The sequence below is a fragment of the Lycorma delicatula genome, chromosome 9 (assembly GCF_047948215.1).
Source record: "Lycorma delicatula isolate Av1 chromosome 9, ASM4794821v1, whole genome shotgun sequence".
In the NCBI taxonomy this organism is placed as follows: domain Eukaryota; kingdom Metazoa; phylum Arthropoda; class Insecta; order Hemiptera; family Fulgoridae; genus Lycorma; species Lycorma delicatula.
This window is the reverse complement of record NC_134463.1, coordinates 9858406-9876471: the sequence shown is the minus strand read 5'-3', so window position 1 is coordinate 9876471 and position 18066 is coordinate 9858406. Positions and strand designations below refer to the sequence as shown.

The following is an 18066-nucleotide window of genomic DNA, read 5'->3' as shown; positions in this document are numbered from 1 at the left end:
TTAATATATATATATTGCATTGTTCTCTAGACTCAGAAAGTTGTTGTTTTCCATCCAGTTTATTAAAAAATAGTCAGGTTACTAAATCTTTTAAATACTTTGAAAGAAATTTTTTTAAATAATTGTTTTAATTAAATAGATAAATTCTAAAAATATAATTTATAAAAAAACATGTACTTTTAACTCCAAAAAATAATTGTATGATAAATATGTTTAATAATTGTGATACCTTGGAAATAAAAATTAACATATTAGAGGGAGAAACAAAAAACTGTTTATCTGTAGAATTTTTCTTCTTTAAATTAATTTTTATAAGTCAAGAACAGTCGATAGATGATTTCATTAATTATTATTAGTGAAGAGACTCTGATTTGACCAAATCATTTGTTTTTATGAAATAAATTGCCTATTTTTAAATATGTATAAGTGTGCTAGTGAAATATAGAAGTTACAAATTTATATTTAGATGATCAGTTTAGATTTATTTTATTCTAAAGTAAGACACTAACTTGAGATTTCAATGCATTTATCAGCATTTAGAATCTTGAGAAACACATTGAAGAATATTTCAGGATACAAACAAAAATTAATTTTTTCTTTTATTTATCTTGGTTTTTTTGCTACTGCTGTTTTAAACTTACTGCATTTTTTTTTTAATGGCTTATTTTATTATGGAGTTGTATTTTTATTTCTTTATTGAATTTAAGGGTTTAAAAAATGAATTAGTATAATATTTTTATATTAAAAAAAGATTAATTCCAGGACAAGTACATTGGATTCTGTTCAATAGAAACAGCTATAAATTAAAGCATAATTAGTTTCATAAAAATCAGAAAGTTAAAAGAGGTGGTTTGGGTCTACATTATCATTAAGAAGTGATCAAGATTTATTCTTGCCAATCATTTTATAATGATCTGCCATTTCACTTTTTATTATTTAAAGATAGAACTTTAAAAGAATTACTTAGATTAGCTTCCATTTTTTTTAATTGCAAAACAGTATTATTGCACTGCAGTTAATAAATTCATATGCTCCAGATTTTTTTCAAACAGTCTATCACCCAATTGTAATTTATTAAATATTCTTGTACTACAACTGGTTAACATACTAGTAATTTAGAAATAGAAACTTTAATAAAAAGATAAATAAAAATTATTTAAAATTGTGCTTCTAAACAAAGTTGTAAATAAATATATACCAAACTAAAACACTATACTTACTTGTATGCTGAAGTCTACGCTGTGAACTCTGACAGGTGTGTTTATAAATTCAAGATCTTTGGAAATGCAGTAATAGCCAGTCAGAATATTCCTCATTTTATTTCTGTTTTCACCTATCTAAAGCATAGTGGAGATTTAATAAAATATGATTTACTAAATCTTAATACACAAGGAAATAATATATATATATATATGTAATCAATTATAAACTAACGAGCATCCCTCATCATGACTTCACCTTTGTTATATGTACTTAAAATTAAAAAAATTGGAAATAGTTTTTTAGTAATTGTGTGTGGGCTTATTTCTCTCAGAGTTATTGATATTCACAACTTGCCAAATCAATTAAAATGTTTAGATAAAGGATGTGTTTCCAAAATAAAATTTCTTATGAAATCAGGATGATATTGAAGTTGTCCAAGAACTATTGTGCTCCCAGCACAGCAAAGTTTAGCAGTATCATCATTCCATTTTTTATATTGCAGTGGTTGCATACATTAATCATGTTACCTGTTTGAATATCTTTGAAAATCAGGTAGTTAATTTCAGGGTAATAATCAAAAGCTGATTTGAAACACAATATATTTCTTGAGAGTTGAACTCAATTTTGAGCCAAGCATATATGTTGCTCTTAAAGTCTTTGAGAAATCTCAGGCATAGATTCACATCTATTATAAAAAAATTCTAGTAGATCTAGAAATTCTTCTACCTATCTGTGACCTCGTCAACCTAGTTGTACAAAAATATTATTACCAAATTGAAAGCAAACCTTTGCCAATCATGTGTATGGCATCCTGATGAAACTTCCATCCACAGAATGCTACTTTGCTTGCATGAGGATGAGTTTTCACGGGTCGCTACCAAATTTAGTAAAACATGATAACTTTCTGAAGAAATGAGTATTTATATAGAAATTCAATATTCCTCAAATTATCAAAACTTTGTTAAATATGTAAATAGATATCATTTCCTTTAATTTTATTTTCAAAGTAATTTGTTTTTACTTATATTTTGACAGTAATACAAATTAATCTTTCATAGACAATGACATCAAATTTAATAAAAGAAGTTCTAGGTTATTTATGATTTATATAGTGGTGAGATTGGTAAGGCTTGAAAAATGGTAAACATTACTGTGAGGGGATTCATAAGAAAGTTACTTACTCGTAAAACAATTTTTAATGATTAGTTTAGTAGATTTCACATTTATCAGAAACAAATGAAAAAGATCTCTGTTTATGTATAAGTGAAATTAATATCGTACGTGTTAGCTGAATATATATATATATATATATTTTTTTTTTTTTTTTGAGATAAATTTATATTAAGTAGATTTTGAATCAGAAAAGTTAACTACTGAAAGAAAAACAATGGCAGACTAGTAGCAATTGTTGAAAAATTAATCTCGCTGTTTCTGGGATTAATTTGATTCCCATTTATTTCTAATTCTACAAGATTTAATTAATGAATTATGATTTTGAATCCATTTAAGTAAACAGGGGATTTTTGTTTAAAAGTGATTAAATTTTTCGTTATATATTATTATTTATTTTTCAGGTTTAATTACTATATCTATTAAAAGTAAACCTTTAATATTACAGATACCATTGTACAGGAGATTCCAAAATTACCAACAAATCTAAATATCACTGATGAGGAAAAGGAGAGATTAGCTCAAGGTAATACTACGATGTTAGGCTTTTTATTTATTTTTTTTAAGTTGTTTTATTTTCTTTTTTAATTCAGTTTAGCATGCTTTGTTTGTTATGTTTCTTTTATTAATTTTCATATTTGATTTCACTGGGAAAATGCTTTATTTTGTACATGTTATTCTTATTTTATATACTTAATTATACAAAATGTCATTTCCAGATGTTTTCAATCTGTTATGGACATATAACAATTGTAAAGAATGCCATTTATTATTATGTTTTTCAAGATTCTAGAAATAAAATACAATATATTTGACTACCTCAGTAGTACAGATCATAGATACTGTGGTTGCCTGCTGTGCCTAAAGTTCCAGGTTCATTTCCCAATTAGGTTGTGGAAATTTTGTTATAAGCCAACTGATCATCCCCAATGTTGATTTCAGTAGGCGATTTAAAATGTAAAATAAACAAAAAAATACCCATGAAAATAATTAATTCCATGATCCATGCTCAACGTGAAACATTTTTTTATAATTATGCATTTTCCTCGGCATATCCTTCTTTTAAGTAAAATATTGAATAATACTTTAGCCAAGCTGGTTAAACAGGCAGTCTGAAAAATAGAATTATTTTCAACTCATTACAATTGAGAAAGGCTTCTATCATTTGCTCAAGAGCACTGCCTTACCAAGAAATATGAATAAAAATATGCTTCTAGTAATTATCTGTTTTTATATAACAGTAAGGATAGTGGTACACATGCCTGTTCTAATGAATATTAATAATTAGTGATGCTTTCAACAGTTGATTTGATTATATACGTACTTTCTTTCAGTCATTGGTTTAACATTTTTATTTTGTTTTAACAAACTCAAATAAAATTGTTTTATTAAAACAGGAAAAGATATCACCCCTTTTTTGTTTATATTCCCTTAAAAAAGAAAAAAAGATTTCTTATATTTACTTCTAGTTGTAAATGCTTCTGGTCTAAATAAGCAACTGTAAACAATCACTATAAGTATTATTTTTTTATTTCAACCTTTTACTATCAAAAAATGTTGTAAATTATGATTTCAAAATGAAAAAAGATCAGGATAGATTCATTTGTGAAAGCTTAAATTAGAATTATATGGAGTGAAAGTAGGAAATAACTTTAGATTCCTTAGTGTATGAAATGAATGGATTAAAGCACAAGTTATGAAGTAATTAAAGAAAAAACATTTGTAATAACCAGAAAAGAGTGACATAGAGGAAAGTTAAAACCGCTAAAGTCCTGGAAGTTGAATTAATTTTTAAATATTTGGATATTGAGTTAGTACGGGTAGATAAATAAATACATGACATGTAAGATAATAAGGTCTTAAAAATAAATAAATATTAAGATTTAAGGTAATATTAAGATTTTTAATAAGACCGTAAAACTATTTAAAGTTCAAACTAGATTTAAAGAAGTCTTATATTTTTGCTTTTAAATAATATTTTAAGTGATTTTCTTTTTTTATTTGAATAATGATTGCTGGTGATGTGTTTTTTATGTTTGTAAATTTAGTTTGTTGGTTTTATTTTTTTTATGGTTATATATGAAAGTTATCAATTCAATCAGCATAAGCTGAATTGTGAATCTTATGCAAAGCCATTAAAAAGAGAAATATAATGTTGTATAGGTTATAATTCAGTACACGATTCTAATTCTAAATACAATGCAGAGGCTTCAATTACAAAAAGACATTAAGAAGACTAACTACACTGAATGAAAACGATACCTCTTTAAAACATTATAAGCAAGACAAAGAGGAATATTGTTAGGAATATCGAAGGGAGACCTTCTATATTCCTAACATAACAAACACAGAAAGCATAACAAGGTAGGAACAGGAAATGCAAGACATACATGGTATGAACACGTTAAGAGAAGTAGGAAAAAAAGAGCTGTACTGAAAATTTTTAATTGAGAGGTAAGGAAGAGATCAAGAAAAAAGATTTATGGATAAAGTTTAAGAGAGTGTTGAAGTACAAAGGGTAATAGAGAAAGAATAGTAGAAAATTAGAACAGGGTAACTGTCCAGAATACTAGATTACATCTAGCCCAGGATTCTGGATAAGGAGAAAAAGAAAAAAAGGATACGCTATAAATTCATATTTTAAAACAAAAAGAAATATATTTTTAATGTGAAAAACAAACAAAAAAATTGTCAAATATTTCTTTATCTTCTAAGCTTTTGTAATGTTAGGATTAGCTCTTTTTATTCAGAGTAACATGTAATAAATAACATAGCCACTGTTTGTCTTGGACGTTCCCACTTTTGTACGAGATGTGTTAAAAAAAAAATAGAATTTTAGTTTTTTTGAAAGAATTTTATTTATTCATTTACATTAATGTTATCCGCTTCAAAATAGTCCCCATTAGATATTATCCATTTATTTCAGTGCTTTTTCAATCCCCAAAACACTTCTGGAACTCGGTCTTTGGAATAGTGTTTAGCTCTTTCAGCTATTCGCTTTTAATCTTATCTATGCTTGTAAAATGACAGCCCTTTAAGGTTCTCTTTATTTTTGGAAATAGAAAAGTCACGTGGGCCATGTCTGGCGAATATGGTGGCTGGGATATCATTACAATGTTGTTCTTGGCTAAAAATTGATGAACAAGCAATGAAGTGTAAGCAGGCACATTATCGTGGTGCAAAAGCCATGAATTGTTTCGCCACAAATCCAGATGTTTTTTCACGCAAATGGCATTGAACTTATCGTTTGACCTTGTAGCAAGAACTCATGATGCACTATGCTATTAAAACTGAAGAATACGGTGAGCATAACCTTCACATTCGACCGTACTTGTTGAGCTTTTTTCAGTCTTGGTGATCCAGAATGCCTCCAATGGGATAATTGAGTCTTAGTTTCGACATTATATCCATTAACCTATGTTGACATGTTTCAGTAGTTCTGCATCGTTGTTGACTTCATTTAGCAACTTCCATTCACCGCTGAGTTTGTTTGAAATTCAACAATTTTGGAACAAATTTTGCTGTCACATGTTTCATACCCAAAAATCCGAAAAAATTTCACGGCATGAACCTGTTGATATCCCAACATCATCAGCGACTTCTCTGACTATTTCAGTGATCATTCATAATCATTTCTTTCACGTTTTCATCAGTTGTTGATGTGCTGAGGCGCTCGTCATCTTCAACGTCTACACAACCTTCTTGGAAATGCTTATACCACTCGTAAACCTGGAAACCTTTACTCATAGCCCTCATCAAAAGCAATATTTAACAATTTTTTTAAAACATTGTTACACTTTATTCCATTCTTATTGCAAAATTTAATACAAATTCTCTGATCCATTATTTATACAGATAAAAAATCTCCAATTGTATCAAAACACGTGTTATCCTTTTGACAGCTGACAACAGACTAAACATCCAATATGGCTAAAAATATACAGATACTTTTCAGACATGTTACCAATACAGCAATAAAAAATTCCAAGAATCAGACTAATAAAACCTGCGAAATTTCAAACCTCTCATTACTTTTTCAACACACCTCGTATGTGGCTCTATAATTCAGCCTAACATAGTATCCTGATTGCATAGTATGTTATGAATGAAGCATTTTGAAAAATGTATTTGCCAGTCAAGAACAAAATCTTCGATAAAATTATTTATACATTCAACTATTTGTATTTGTTTTATAAATTCTGAAAGTTTTAATCAAATTATATATTATACGTTTACAAACTAAAATTATGTTATTTATTATAAAATATGATATTAAGAAATAAAATTTAAATCTCATGACACTAACATTAGATTAAAAATTTGGTCATTGGCGATGACAGTTATATTGGAATTTGTATTGTATATGATCATAGGATTGTAGCCGGAAGACTTTTAACTTGCTACTACTACTGTGCCCTGAAGAAAGTAATAAGTATATTTATCATTTCGGTCATTAAAAATATTAAACTTCTCTCTGTTTATCCTTCTAAAGCACTCTTCAAAAATGTCAGGTTATGCAGTGCGATTTAGAATGTATATAGTAATGGATAAATAGGTTTGATAATTCTTTTATTTTTATCATTTAAAAAATATTTTTTTAAAAAATAATGGAATAACTTTTAAATCTTTTTACTGTTTTATTACAATCTGTTATAGAAATATTTAATTTTTATCCACATTCTTAAACCACACTTTTCCATGATGTTTTAGTTCATATTTCTTTGTAAGGTTTCAAATAATTTTAATTTTTCAGTTGAACAAAACAGTGTTTCTCATTAGTTCACCATTTTGCATTTTTCAAAATTTGACATATCTAATGTCATATGTAAAATAATAAAGTTGTAATAAAGAAATTTTCAAGTTTTGTCCAAAACAAACATGCATCTAAAAGAGTTCACATAATCAAATTTTATACTTTTGTGGTCAAGTTAAGAACACTTTTATTGCATTAACACTATTATGAAATTTTCTTTGGTTATTTCGTTTTTATATTAATATTTATTTCTATTTGCTTTTCACAATAATCTTTTATTTAAAGGTCTTTTATTAACAGTAAAATTTATTACTTTTTACTTAGGATATAATTTTTAATGATTTAAGTGGTTGTTTTGCTTTAAGATAACATATTACTTATAAATATTTATTGAATAATAAAAAATTTAATTTAATTGTTTTTAAGGATTTTAGTATAAAATGTTCAGTAAAATGAATTTTGTAATAACCATAACCGAACTGTTACATGATTTCTAATCGTATAAGGTTTGCAGTAAAATTATATGTATAAATACTGTATTTGTTATCAAGTTAAAGTTTACAGGTAATATAATGCTATATTGTACAGAAGTGGTACCAGTATTCCTAGAAGCTATCACAAGTTATCTTGTATGTCTTGAAAACGACTACTCAGCATTATTTGCCTTATGCCTTCTACACGCTATTTCACATAACCCTGGAGTTGATTATGAGCTGTTAGATACAATATTACTGCCTTCAAAAAATGTTGAAGCTAAGCAGCGTTATAATACTTGGCTTGTTGAAAAATTAATCGATATTATTACTCTCAGCTGTCAACCTGGTAATTATGTTTGATTATTTTATTTTATTATTTATTGACATTTATAGATAAATTATATGTGAATGAGTCTATTCCACATTTTTAGTTTAAAATAGTAAATAATGATTTATTTCTGTTACAAAGTAAATTACTCTGTAACAGGTTCATCGCACTAGATGTGGGTTTCATTTTGGATGGTTGTACAATTGTGGAATATTAAATTTTAGCATTGATTTCTCTCTGATCATAAATTGAGCTCACAGTTCTTTTTACAACACACTATTAATTATTATCTAGTGAACAAAGTTAGAAGAAGTTTACTTAAGAAGTTCCTAAACTTTTTTTTTCTATTTACCTGTAACTCTTTCCATCCATACTCATATGGATGGCAGATACCAATCTTCCTATTGATGCCTCTATTTCAGGAAGTATTCTTAAAATGTGTTTTGCGATTACACACAGTTATATATGCACTATCATCAAAAATGATCTTCCTTCAAGTGGGGATTTCAACTTTGGAATTTAAAAAAAAAGGTGCTTGTAAAGGATAAGGGGATGTAAAAATTGAGGAAGTAATTTTGATATTTCTTACAAAACATCACACCATTATTTGTGCACTAGTGCCTAGTTGTTAGTGTTTTTCACAGTCAAGGTTTTCTATACTTACATTTTCTTATGCACGTATCACTTAGCTGACAGTATCATTGTGTATAGTTTTTTCTCTGGTAAAAATTTTTGACCGTATTGAAAAAAACTATCAGAATAACTTTGATGTTTTAAATTGACAAGATAAGCTTTTTTACATTTATGAATACCTGCTTCCACCATAACAGCTGAATTTTGTTATCAATATTATACCCATAACAAACATGCATAACCATAACCATATTATGATTTACGTGATGAATATATCCTTAGATATTAATCAATACTTTCTGGAATTACAATACTAAATCTTTCTTCTTCTATTCCATCAATCTCAATCTGAATTCAGCTGTAGCGCATTACATTCACAATTTTTTGTCAGGATCTCATTGGTCAATTGAAATCTGACTGATACTTATGATTTTGATAACTTTTCTCACATGAGCATCACTAATTGATATCACTGAACATAATGACTGTGTTATTATCAACTGGCTCCTGATAGCCTTTTAAACCTCTTAGCATTGTGTAAATCGTAAAACACTAAACAACATAAACTTCTTTAATTATTTTCTATACCTAGGTAGAAGTGATACTTTTTTTTTTTAAATTGGTGTTTATATGCCACTTTCTTAAGTCAAGTGCCTTAAAAATCATCAAACACTCATCACTTGTCTGTCTACAATGGCACAGATTGATAACTAATGTTGATAATCTAATTTAATAATATTTGATTATTAAATTTATAAATATTTAATAGTTTTTCCTTCTCGTTTCACTAACTGAAATAAACGTATTTCATTTCAGTAATGATCTATTACAATTACTGATAATATAATTGTACATGTTCAAGTACATCTACATGTGCATGTACTTAATCAAGTTCATCTAAAAGTCCAATTTTAGTACCCTTCTGTACAGTGCTTAAATAATGTGTTCACATTATATAAATAATAGAAAAAATATTAGTATAAATAATATTATATTAAATAATAAAGGTGTTTCACAGCATGTTGTCAAAAAATTAAAATAGAACAAGGAACAATAATCAGTTTTTATTTTAAGTTAGAAAGGAGTGGTACATTAACTGCTACAGGTTTTAAAGACCGTTAAGGTGATAATAGTTTGTGTAACCGCAAGTGCTCATGTAGGTTTTTTATTTTTGAGAAAGACCTGCTCATTAAAAAAATATTCTTGATGTAATTAACTGAGCTTCATATGAACACCCCACCCGTTCTTCTGTACACATATGGCATTTTTTGCACAAAAAGCTAGTGCAGTCACCAAAAACATTCTCCAGATTTGGCCCTTGCAAGTCACCTTTTGTTTTCTCAAACAACCTGGGTGATTAAAGGACAGCTAAGCTGTAGCATACCAGAAAAGGTGTCCCAAAACTTATATCAAAGATGTAAACAATGTGTAACAATTAGAGAGGGAATTACTTTGAAAATATTTATATTTATTTTATAAAAAAAAAGTTACTTATTTCAAACTGTACTATCTTAAATTTAATTTATCAAGATTTTTCCCAATATATAACAGTTTGTATGTGAATAATAAAAATACCACTAAGATGTGCTCTGGAACTATATTGTATTCCTGTAATCATATGTGGAATACTACCTACTTTTTTAACATAAAGACTTAACCACTCCCCCCCTCTCGCTCTCCCCCCTCTCTCTCTCTCTCTCTCTCTCTCTCTCTCTCATGATTGCTGATTTTATTAGTTATAGTTTTTGAAGTAAATTATTGTATCCAGTTTAATTTATTTTTAGGTTGTGGAGTAAGGTTAGTAACTCTGGAACTAACAATAGCATTTTTACTACGGCTTGTTGTGCTAGATGGCACAAGTTTATTGCACGATTGTCATCTAGCTGCAGTAGTTGGAGCTAAAGAAGAAAGTACATCACTTCTCAGGAATTTTTATAAGGTTACTTTTTATTTTATTTTTACTTATATTGTTATTTAACTATTAATGGTTAAATAGAGGTTCTTGATCCTGTAAGATACCATTTATTTACCTGAAATTTGTTGCAGAAATTTATTGTTTGAAGTTTCATAATTTAATTGTGTTAGTTGTAAATGAATGCATGGTGTTTTATTCTGAATAATTGGAGAATGCGTAATGTTTCCATTTTTTCCCTGAAATTTAGTAACTTCTTTGCTGAAAACAGTGTAATTGATTTTTATAGAATTTTATTCTAAATGATTTTGAAATAATGATTCTCATCATTTAGTAAATTTTCCAAGTTAGAACTTCAACAGCACATCTTTACAGCAGATATATGTTATGCCAGTAATCTTGTATGCTCTGTTCCCACAACTTTTACTTATCTTCACTGAATTGTAGTTCAAAATTTAAACATGCATGCTTTTTAATCATATAAAATATAATTCTCAAGACACATTTAAAAAGTAACCTTATGTGATTATGTATCCATCTATCTCTTTATCTTATTTAAAATCCAATGTTTAATTAATCCTGAATTCCAGACTGCAAGCAGTAGCATCATTAACATTATAAGAATCAGTCTAGGAGGTATAACTGGACAATATTTCCAGAACTTGTGATCAGAGTGAGCTAAAATATATCCCAGACTTATTTCTTAAGTGCTCACAGGTGCTCTAAGAAATTTCTTTTAATGTCTATATTAATTTATAGTTAGAAAATTGTCATAACTTGGTCACTGTTGCTTACTGGTTAGCATTTTTTGTGGTTGTTTGGTATTTATATACTAAGCCTCAATAAAATTAATATTTCAGTTCACCCAATAATCCACCTTGTCAGGATGAATGTTTTTTTTTAAAACTGAATTCTTGAATATTTTCATCAGAAGAGCCTTTGAAACTAACTGCATGGTTATCACTAGCTCTACATATAGTAACTCTGCAGGTACCCATTCTTGGCACAAATCTGTGGGTGTGTGACCATAATAAGCTAAGAAAACCCTGTGTTATTGAAGGGTTCAAGAGACATATGCAACAGAATGGTAGCTTTACATTTAATAATCTCAGTCAGAATTCAAATCCAAATCCCAATCAGAATTGGCATTTTGGATAAATTATAGAAATCATTTTAAAAAGTGGGGTAGAAACGCTGTGAGTGTTAGTCTGTTGTCAGTAAGAAAAAATTAAGTAAAAGAAAGTTTACAAACCATACTTCAAAGCTCCTTCTCAGGCTAGTTGGTGCTCTTCTACATATAATTCCTTGGGAGATTGGAAAATTTTTAACGTCATTGTAAACATATTATTACTGATGTATAATTCTAAAATTGATTAGCTCAATTATGTGAATGAATTTGCCTTTCCTTCACATACTAAACAGGCTAAGTCTTAAGGGAAATTGTCACCCACCCTGGAATGGTATTTCCATTTAGAAGTATCTATCTAGGAAGTATAACTTACGCAGTAGCTCTAGAAGTTGTAATCAGTGTGAGCTGAAACATAGCTGAGGCTTTCTTAACTATGAACAGATGCTCTCAGATAAAGTCCTTACAAGACAAAGTAGCTCAAATCTCTTGATTTTCAACACTATATTGAGAAATTTCAGAAATAAATAAAACTTCTATTCGAAAATTGCATTCATTACTCTATATTTTTAATCCCTAAATGGGAAGGTTCTTCAAATTTTGTTAAAATATTACTAATTTAAAATAACTGTATTTCTCATGTAGTTTTTTCTTATACCTGTTGTATCAAATCAAAGGTAATTGAAGGTTTTTTTTTTTAAAGAATACCATAATATCCCATAAATATCAGATAGTTTAAGATGAAATTAATAAAAAAATTTCACCTTATGAAATATTCTCTTCTTCCTAAAGACAAACCATTTATATGTAAGGTAAACAAAAATTGTGCCTAAAAATATTATGGATTTATTAAAAAGATTATTTAAAGATAAAATATTAAGTATTTAAATATGATAGCTTAAATTACTTCTTAGTGTTAATACCATCTGTTTGAAATAGCCATAATGTGGATGTATTATATTCTTGTTTCTTCTACAATCATAGTAACAGCTATGTATTTATGTATCATGCATTTGACATACTTGTATCTGAAAATATTTCTGTTATTGAAATGTTCAAATGTCAGAGGCATTAATATTTTTTTAAATAATTGACATTAGATGGCAATGAATAAACAAGTTTACAAGTGGCACGAGCATTCTTGTGAGGATTATGTAAGTATGATTTCATTTACAGCATTCATTTGCCATGAAAACTGCTGAAAAATTGATTGTTTTCAAAGTGATAGAAGAAAATTGTAGATAGAAATAGTTGTAAAAATTATAACATCAGTTTTAGGTTGTCACGATATTTTCTTTAATGATCTAACTTTCTTCATGTTTTTAATACATTGTTCTTAAAATGTTATCAGCATGTGAGTCATGCTGTATAATAAATACTTTACATTTAACGGATCATTTACCATTGCTTTCCCAACCTGGTACCAGCTGATATTTACTTGATTCTTGTTTGAAATTTTTAACAAAAGGAAAACCATCACTAATACAATAAAGCAGTTGAAAGAAGTTTTATAGAAGGGGTTTCAGCAATATTTTTAAAACTTTTAAAAATTAAAAAAAATTGTAAGTCTTCATTAACTTATTTTTATTTTGTTTTTTTTTTTGTATTGTTTCTAGTAACACAAATTTCTATAAGTTTGTTTCAATTCATTTATTTATTTTTAATTTGCATGCATTAATGTATTATATCATTTTAAGGTTTTAATCATTGAGGGTTTAGGAATTTAAGTTTTGAAATTCTAGATTTAAAATGTTCTTTTCAGACTATGCTCTATCTACCTTTTAAATTTTACACTTCTCTCTCAAAGGGCTGGAAAACTTTAACTTCTTCCTCTTCTTCATCTTCTTCTCCTATTAATCAACCGATATCACCTGTAAATAATACATTTCAGGATTTTATATGTAGTATTACACAGGTAATAGTAGATTAATTATTTTTTTATAAGTTGTTTTTTTTAATTATTTTATGTTTGTATTTACTACATTTGTCTTTTCTCAATATTCATTTCATTTGTTTATCACGTTGTACTCACTAATATATTAACCTTCATGGGCAGCTGGAAGCACTCTTCTTTTTTGTTTTATAATCATTTATTTTTTGCTCGCTAATAATTGTATGCAGTTTCTACATTGAAAATGAACACTTTCTGATATGTGATATACAAAATTTAGTTATAATTTAAAAATTGTGTGGATTAGATTCACTCTTGTATTTATTTTAGAAAATATTGTGTATTTAGATTTTTATTTGTTCTTAATGGTGTTTGATATTAATATGCTAAAATTTGTTTAAGTTCCTCATTGGGCATAATTTTATGATCTGCTTTTTTTCCTTCTTTAGTCCATTAGATATCAAGTTCTTTTAGCTATTTTCTAAATTGTATTCTTTCCACGGCTAATGCTTTACCTAGCTAAGATTATTTTCTCTTTTTTTTAAATATATATTCAGTCGGAAAGATTTTTTATGCCATATGATGATTTAACACACTCTGTAACATTGTTGCTGTGTATTGGGTGCTGGTGTAGCTGTGTAGGGTTCTCTTGTGGCCCAAAAACAAGAATTTTGTTTATCAACAAATCCATTAAGGTGAAAATTGACTTCATCCAACATCCACAGTTGTTAATAAAGTCATTGTCTTCCTTTATCATTACAGTCATTTGCTCACAGAATTAATGCTATATTTTGTGATGTTCCTGGTTGATCTGAAACTTGCACAGATGGTAAAGTAAGTCCTGCAACAGTATTCTTTGAATACTTGAACTTTGCGACTGTAAAGACACTGCATGACAACAAATTGGACGGTGTGGGCTTCTTATGACAGCAGTTAAAGCTCTAAATATTTTCTGCTATTGGAACAGTCCACAACCCACCTGGAGGTTTCTTTTTGTTGCTGAACCTGCTTTTTCAAAATTAAATATCCATATGTTAATTGCATGTGCTGACAATTCATGATTGTAGCATGCTAAATTAAACCAGCAACAAAAACTTTTCTAAAAAGCTTTGATGGTAAAAACATTTTGCACATGACTTCCAGTATCCATGATAACTTATTGTCAAGATGGTGTGAGCTGTTTTCTATAAGTTATTTATTGCTGACACTTGGAGGGCTACAAACACAAATTTTAGAATTTTCCAGAATCACATCTGTATTTTTATAAATTTGATACATGTTTAGGCCTTTATCTTATATTTGCTTTATTATGCAATGAAACTTTTAATAATTTTCAAATTACCTCAGATTTATTATCTAGTCAGTAAAGATGGTGTATATAATGTTGTTTTATGTAAGGTTTTATTACAGTGTTTTTATTTTGTTAATTCATAGTTTTAAATTATCTTTTTCAGTCTTTCTTATGATTTACCCAAATGTAAAGCTCAGAAAATATGCCTTCTCTGGGTGTCATCATATTCATTTTATGACTACCACCTGTGACAAATAGAGTAATGTATCACTTATAGAGCTGAATGTTACCTGAATTTCAGTGAGCCTTATATACTTATATATAACCTTATATGCTTATATTTGGATCAGTCCAGTGAAGAACGCAAAGGAAACCATTTAATTATTCTTTATTTTTGTAAGTGATGCATGTCATGGAATGTTATTTATTTATTCTTTACAATAGTTACGGCATTTTCAGACTTTGCTCTTACAAAGTACTTAAAACTTTATAGAGTGATGACCGCTAATTAATGTATTTTACTTATTCCCCTTTATTCTTAAGTTGTATCTACTTCTAGTATAGCTATCAGTTCTTTTCTATAGCTATCTATGTTGATATCTTTTCCTCACATTTAGTTTTCTCATTGTATTTTAATATTTTTAAACCTCCTGGTCCTTATTTTTTTTTTTAATTTGCTCAGTTCATCTGATTGTAGATCTTTCCTGTAGTATTCTTCCACTTGCTGTCATTTTCCACTTATTAACCTAATCAATTAGTACACGTCTTAGTAGTGTGAAATCTACATCAATCAAGACAATATTTATGAAATTTTTTTATCATTTATTAAATTGAAACTGTCTGATTTTATGTTTTTTTTTAAATTTATTTTATATTAGAGTGAAGATATCTTTCTTGACATGTTTGAAGATGAATATGAAGACATGAAAAAGCGACCATTAAATGTTGAATGGTTGATGATGGATTCTAATGTACTGTTACCACCAACAGGAACTCCAATGACTGGTATAGAATTTACAAGGAGATTACCTTGTGGAGAGGTAATAATCTATAATTTATATTATTTTATTATTGGATATTAGCAGCATGTTACATCTTTTAATAAGTTTTGTTAATGTTTATATAAGTGATTTAAACTTCATTTACTCTATTTCATGGATTTATTATCTATTAATAAGTAAATTGCCAAGTAATATAATTAAACATAACTCCCCATTTAAGAGTTTCTTGTGATCACTTCAAGTTTAAAGTGATGTAGAGATTACAATTATTAATTTAATTTATTATTAAACTAGTAAAAATATTTAAACTCTAACTGATTATGGGCTGATAAAGAAAAATCTGTTTAGATATTTTGAAAGAATATAAGTCAGTATAACAATTTTAAATTTCTTTATAATATTTTATGAACATAAAGTTCTCTTGTTCATGGTTTTTATTTTTTATTTGCAAATTTAAATTTGTAAGAAGAATATTTTTTCTATTATTATCATCATCATCTGTGATAATCTCCAGTAATAGTTCTAATTTAAGTACTTTAGTAGAAACTTTTATACATATAAATTCAACTTTCCCTTGTAATTTAGTAGTAAATGAAAACAAGTCCAATTTTATAAGTTTTAAAAGTAATTACAGCAAACAAGAAAATGATATTGTCATGGTGGGTAATAACATTATATAAAGTTATCATTAGTAAAGTTCTTAGGTGTAATGATCGATCATAACCCCTCTTGGAATGACTGTATAAATTACATAGAAAAAAAAGCTTAAATATAATATTAATAATTAGGCTTGGTGACAAGAGCAGTGTATTATATATTGATAATCTTACTTAAGACCACCATGTAAACAAAATATAGAAAAAGTTTTTTTTCTATAGTACAGTAAAATGCTATTAGACAATACGGTAAAGAATAAGGAAATTTAGAATACCTAGGCAATCTTTTAAAAATTTTATTTTTATTTATGAAGCAGTAATCAATTGTGACAGATATTTTAAAAGAAATTGAAATATTTGTAATTTTAATATAAGAAATATACAAGGGATATCTCTAAAGTAAAGACCGCTGGGAAATTTTTCTCCTTAAGGTTGGTGAGCCTGTGTCATTCATGACCACACTAGTAATGTGCCCACTGTATTGTTGTCTGTAAGTTATCGGGATGTAGTATCTTTGATTACGTGTGAGTTATTACGTTATTAATATCTGTTATGTTATTGTATATATTTTGTGTTTCCTTTTTCTACTTATTATTTTGAATTAAACTTTTTGGAATTTAAAAAAAAAAATATATATATATATATATAAATTATCTATAAATTCGTAGTCTGTCTTAATTCTATAATCATTTCTTGTTTACTGTTTATTTTGTTTGCCTAGTTTCTATTATTCTATAAGTAATAAGTGTTAATTGTAGTTGAAAATATGTATGTACTTGTAGTTGAAAATATGAATCCTTATACATTCATGATAAATACCATTATTATTATTATTGCTACTGATTTTATGACAAGTGTAATTTCTATATAAAAAATATTTTTACTAGGTTGAAAGAGCAAGAAGAGCAATAAGAGTATTTTTATTGGTACGTGAATTAAGCTTGACATTGGCTGGAGAAACTGAATCACAATTACCATTAACAAATCGTAATGCTTGTGTTCAAGTTGATAACGTATTAGATTTAAATAACAGTGATTTAATTGCTTGCACTGTTGTAAATAAAGATGGTACAAAAATGAGACGTTTTCTTGTAATGGATTCTACACAGCTTATATTAGTTGAACCAGATAATAGGCGGCTTGGTTGGGGTGTCGCTAAGATGGCTGGATTTTTACAGGATATGGAGGTATTTCAATTTCATTGTTCTGTTTAAAATACATTATTTTTAAGAAATTTTTTTAGCTTTAAAAAATATAAAGTATCTTTGAAAATTGAAAAAAAATTTTCAAGCATCCTCCACCCATAAAAGTAATTTAAAAAAATAAAACTACTAATTGAATTTTGTAAATTTTTCCATTCATTGTTTTGACCTATCGATCAGATGTTTTTTTAATATATATATTATTTCGTTATATAATTGTAAATTCATTTTCCCTCTTTAAAAGACGTATATGGTTTTGTGAATATTGTAGTTACATTATACATTTTATAAATCTTTCTATTTAAAATTATCAACTTGAAATATTTATGTTTTTTCCTAAGTGAAAATAATTATTAGGTTGGGTTAACTTTTGTCAAACTGGCTAAAATAGATTTTAATTTTTTTTTCCAAAAAGTGATATTTT

At 27.5% G+C, this 18066-nt stretch overlaps 1 protein-coding gene across 4 annotated transcripts in view; it reads left to right on the top strand.

Moving 5' to 3' along the window:
* ema (C-type lectin domain containing ema) overlaps nucleotides 1-18066 on the top strand; it is a 91829-nt gene that overhangs the window by 36538 nt on the left and 37225 nt on the right. For 2 of the 4 annotated variants that reach the window (XM_075375980.1, XM_075375979.1), the window contains exons 9-13: nucleotides 2822-2899; nucleotides 7715-7948; nucleotides 10348-10502; nucleotides 15662-15823; nucleotides 17328-17627. In XM_075375980.1, the coding sequence (XP_075232095.1) occupies nucleotides 2822-2899; nucleotides 7715-7948; nucleotides 10348-10502; nucleotides 15662-15823; nucleotides 17328-17627 (929 nt within the window). Of the gene's footprint in view, nucleotides 1-2821; nucleotides 2900-7690; nucleotides 7949-10347; nucleotides 10503-15661; nucleotides 15824-17327; nucleotides 17628-18066 lie in introns of all 4 variants that reach the window. The other 2 variants (XM_075375978.1, XM_075375977.1) reach the window with 1 other exon arrangement.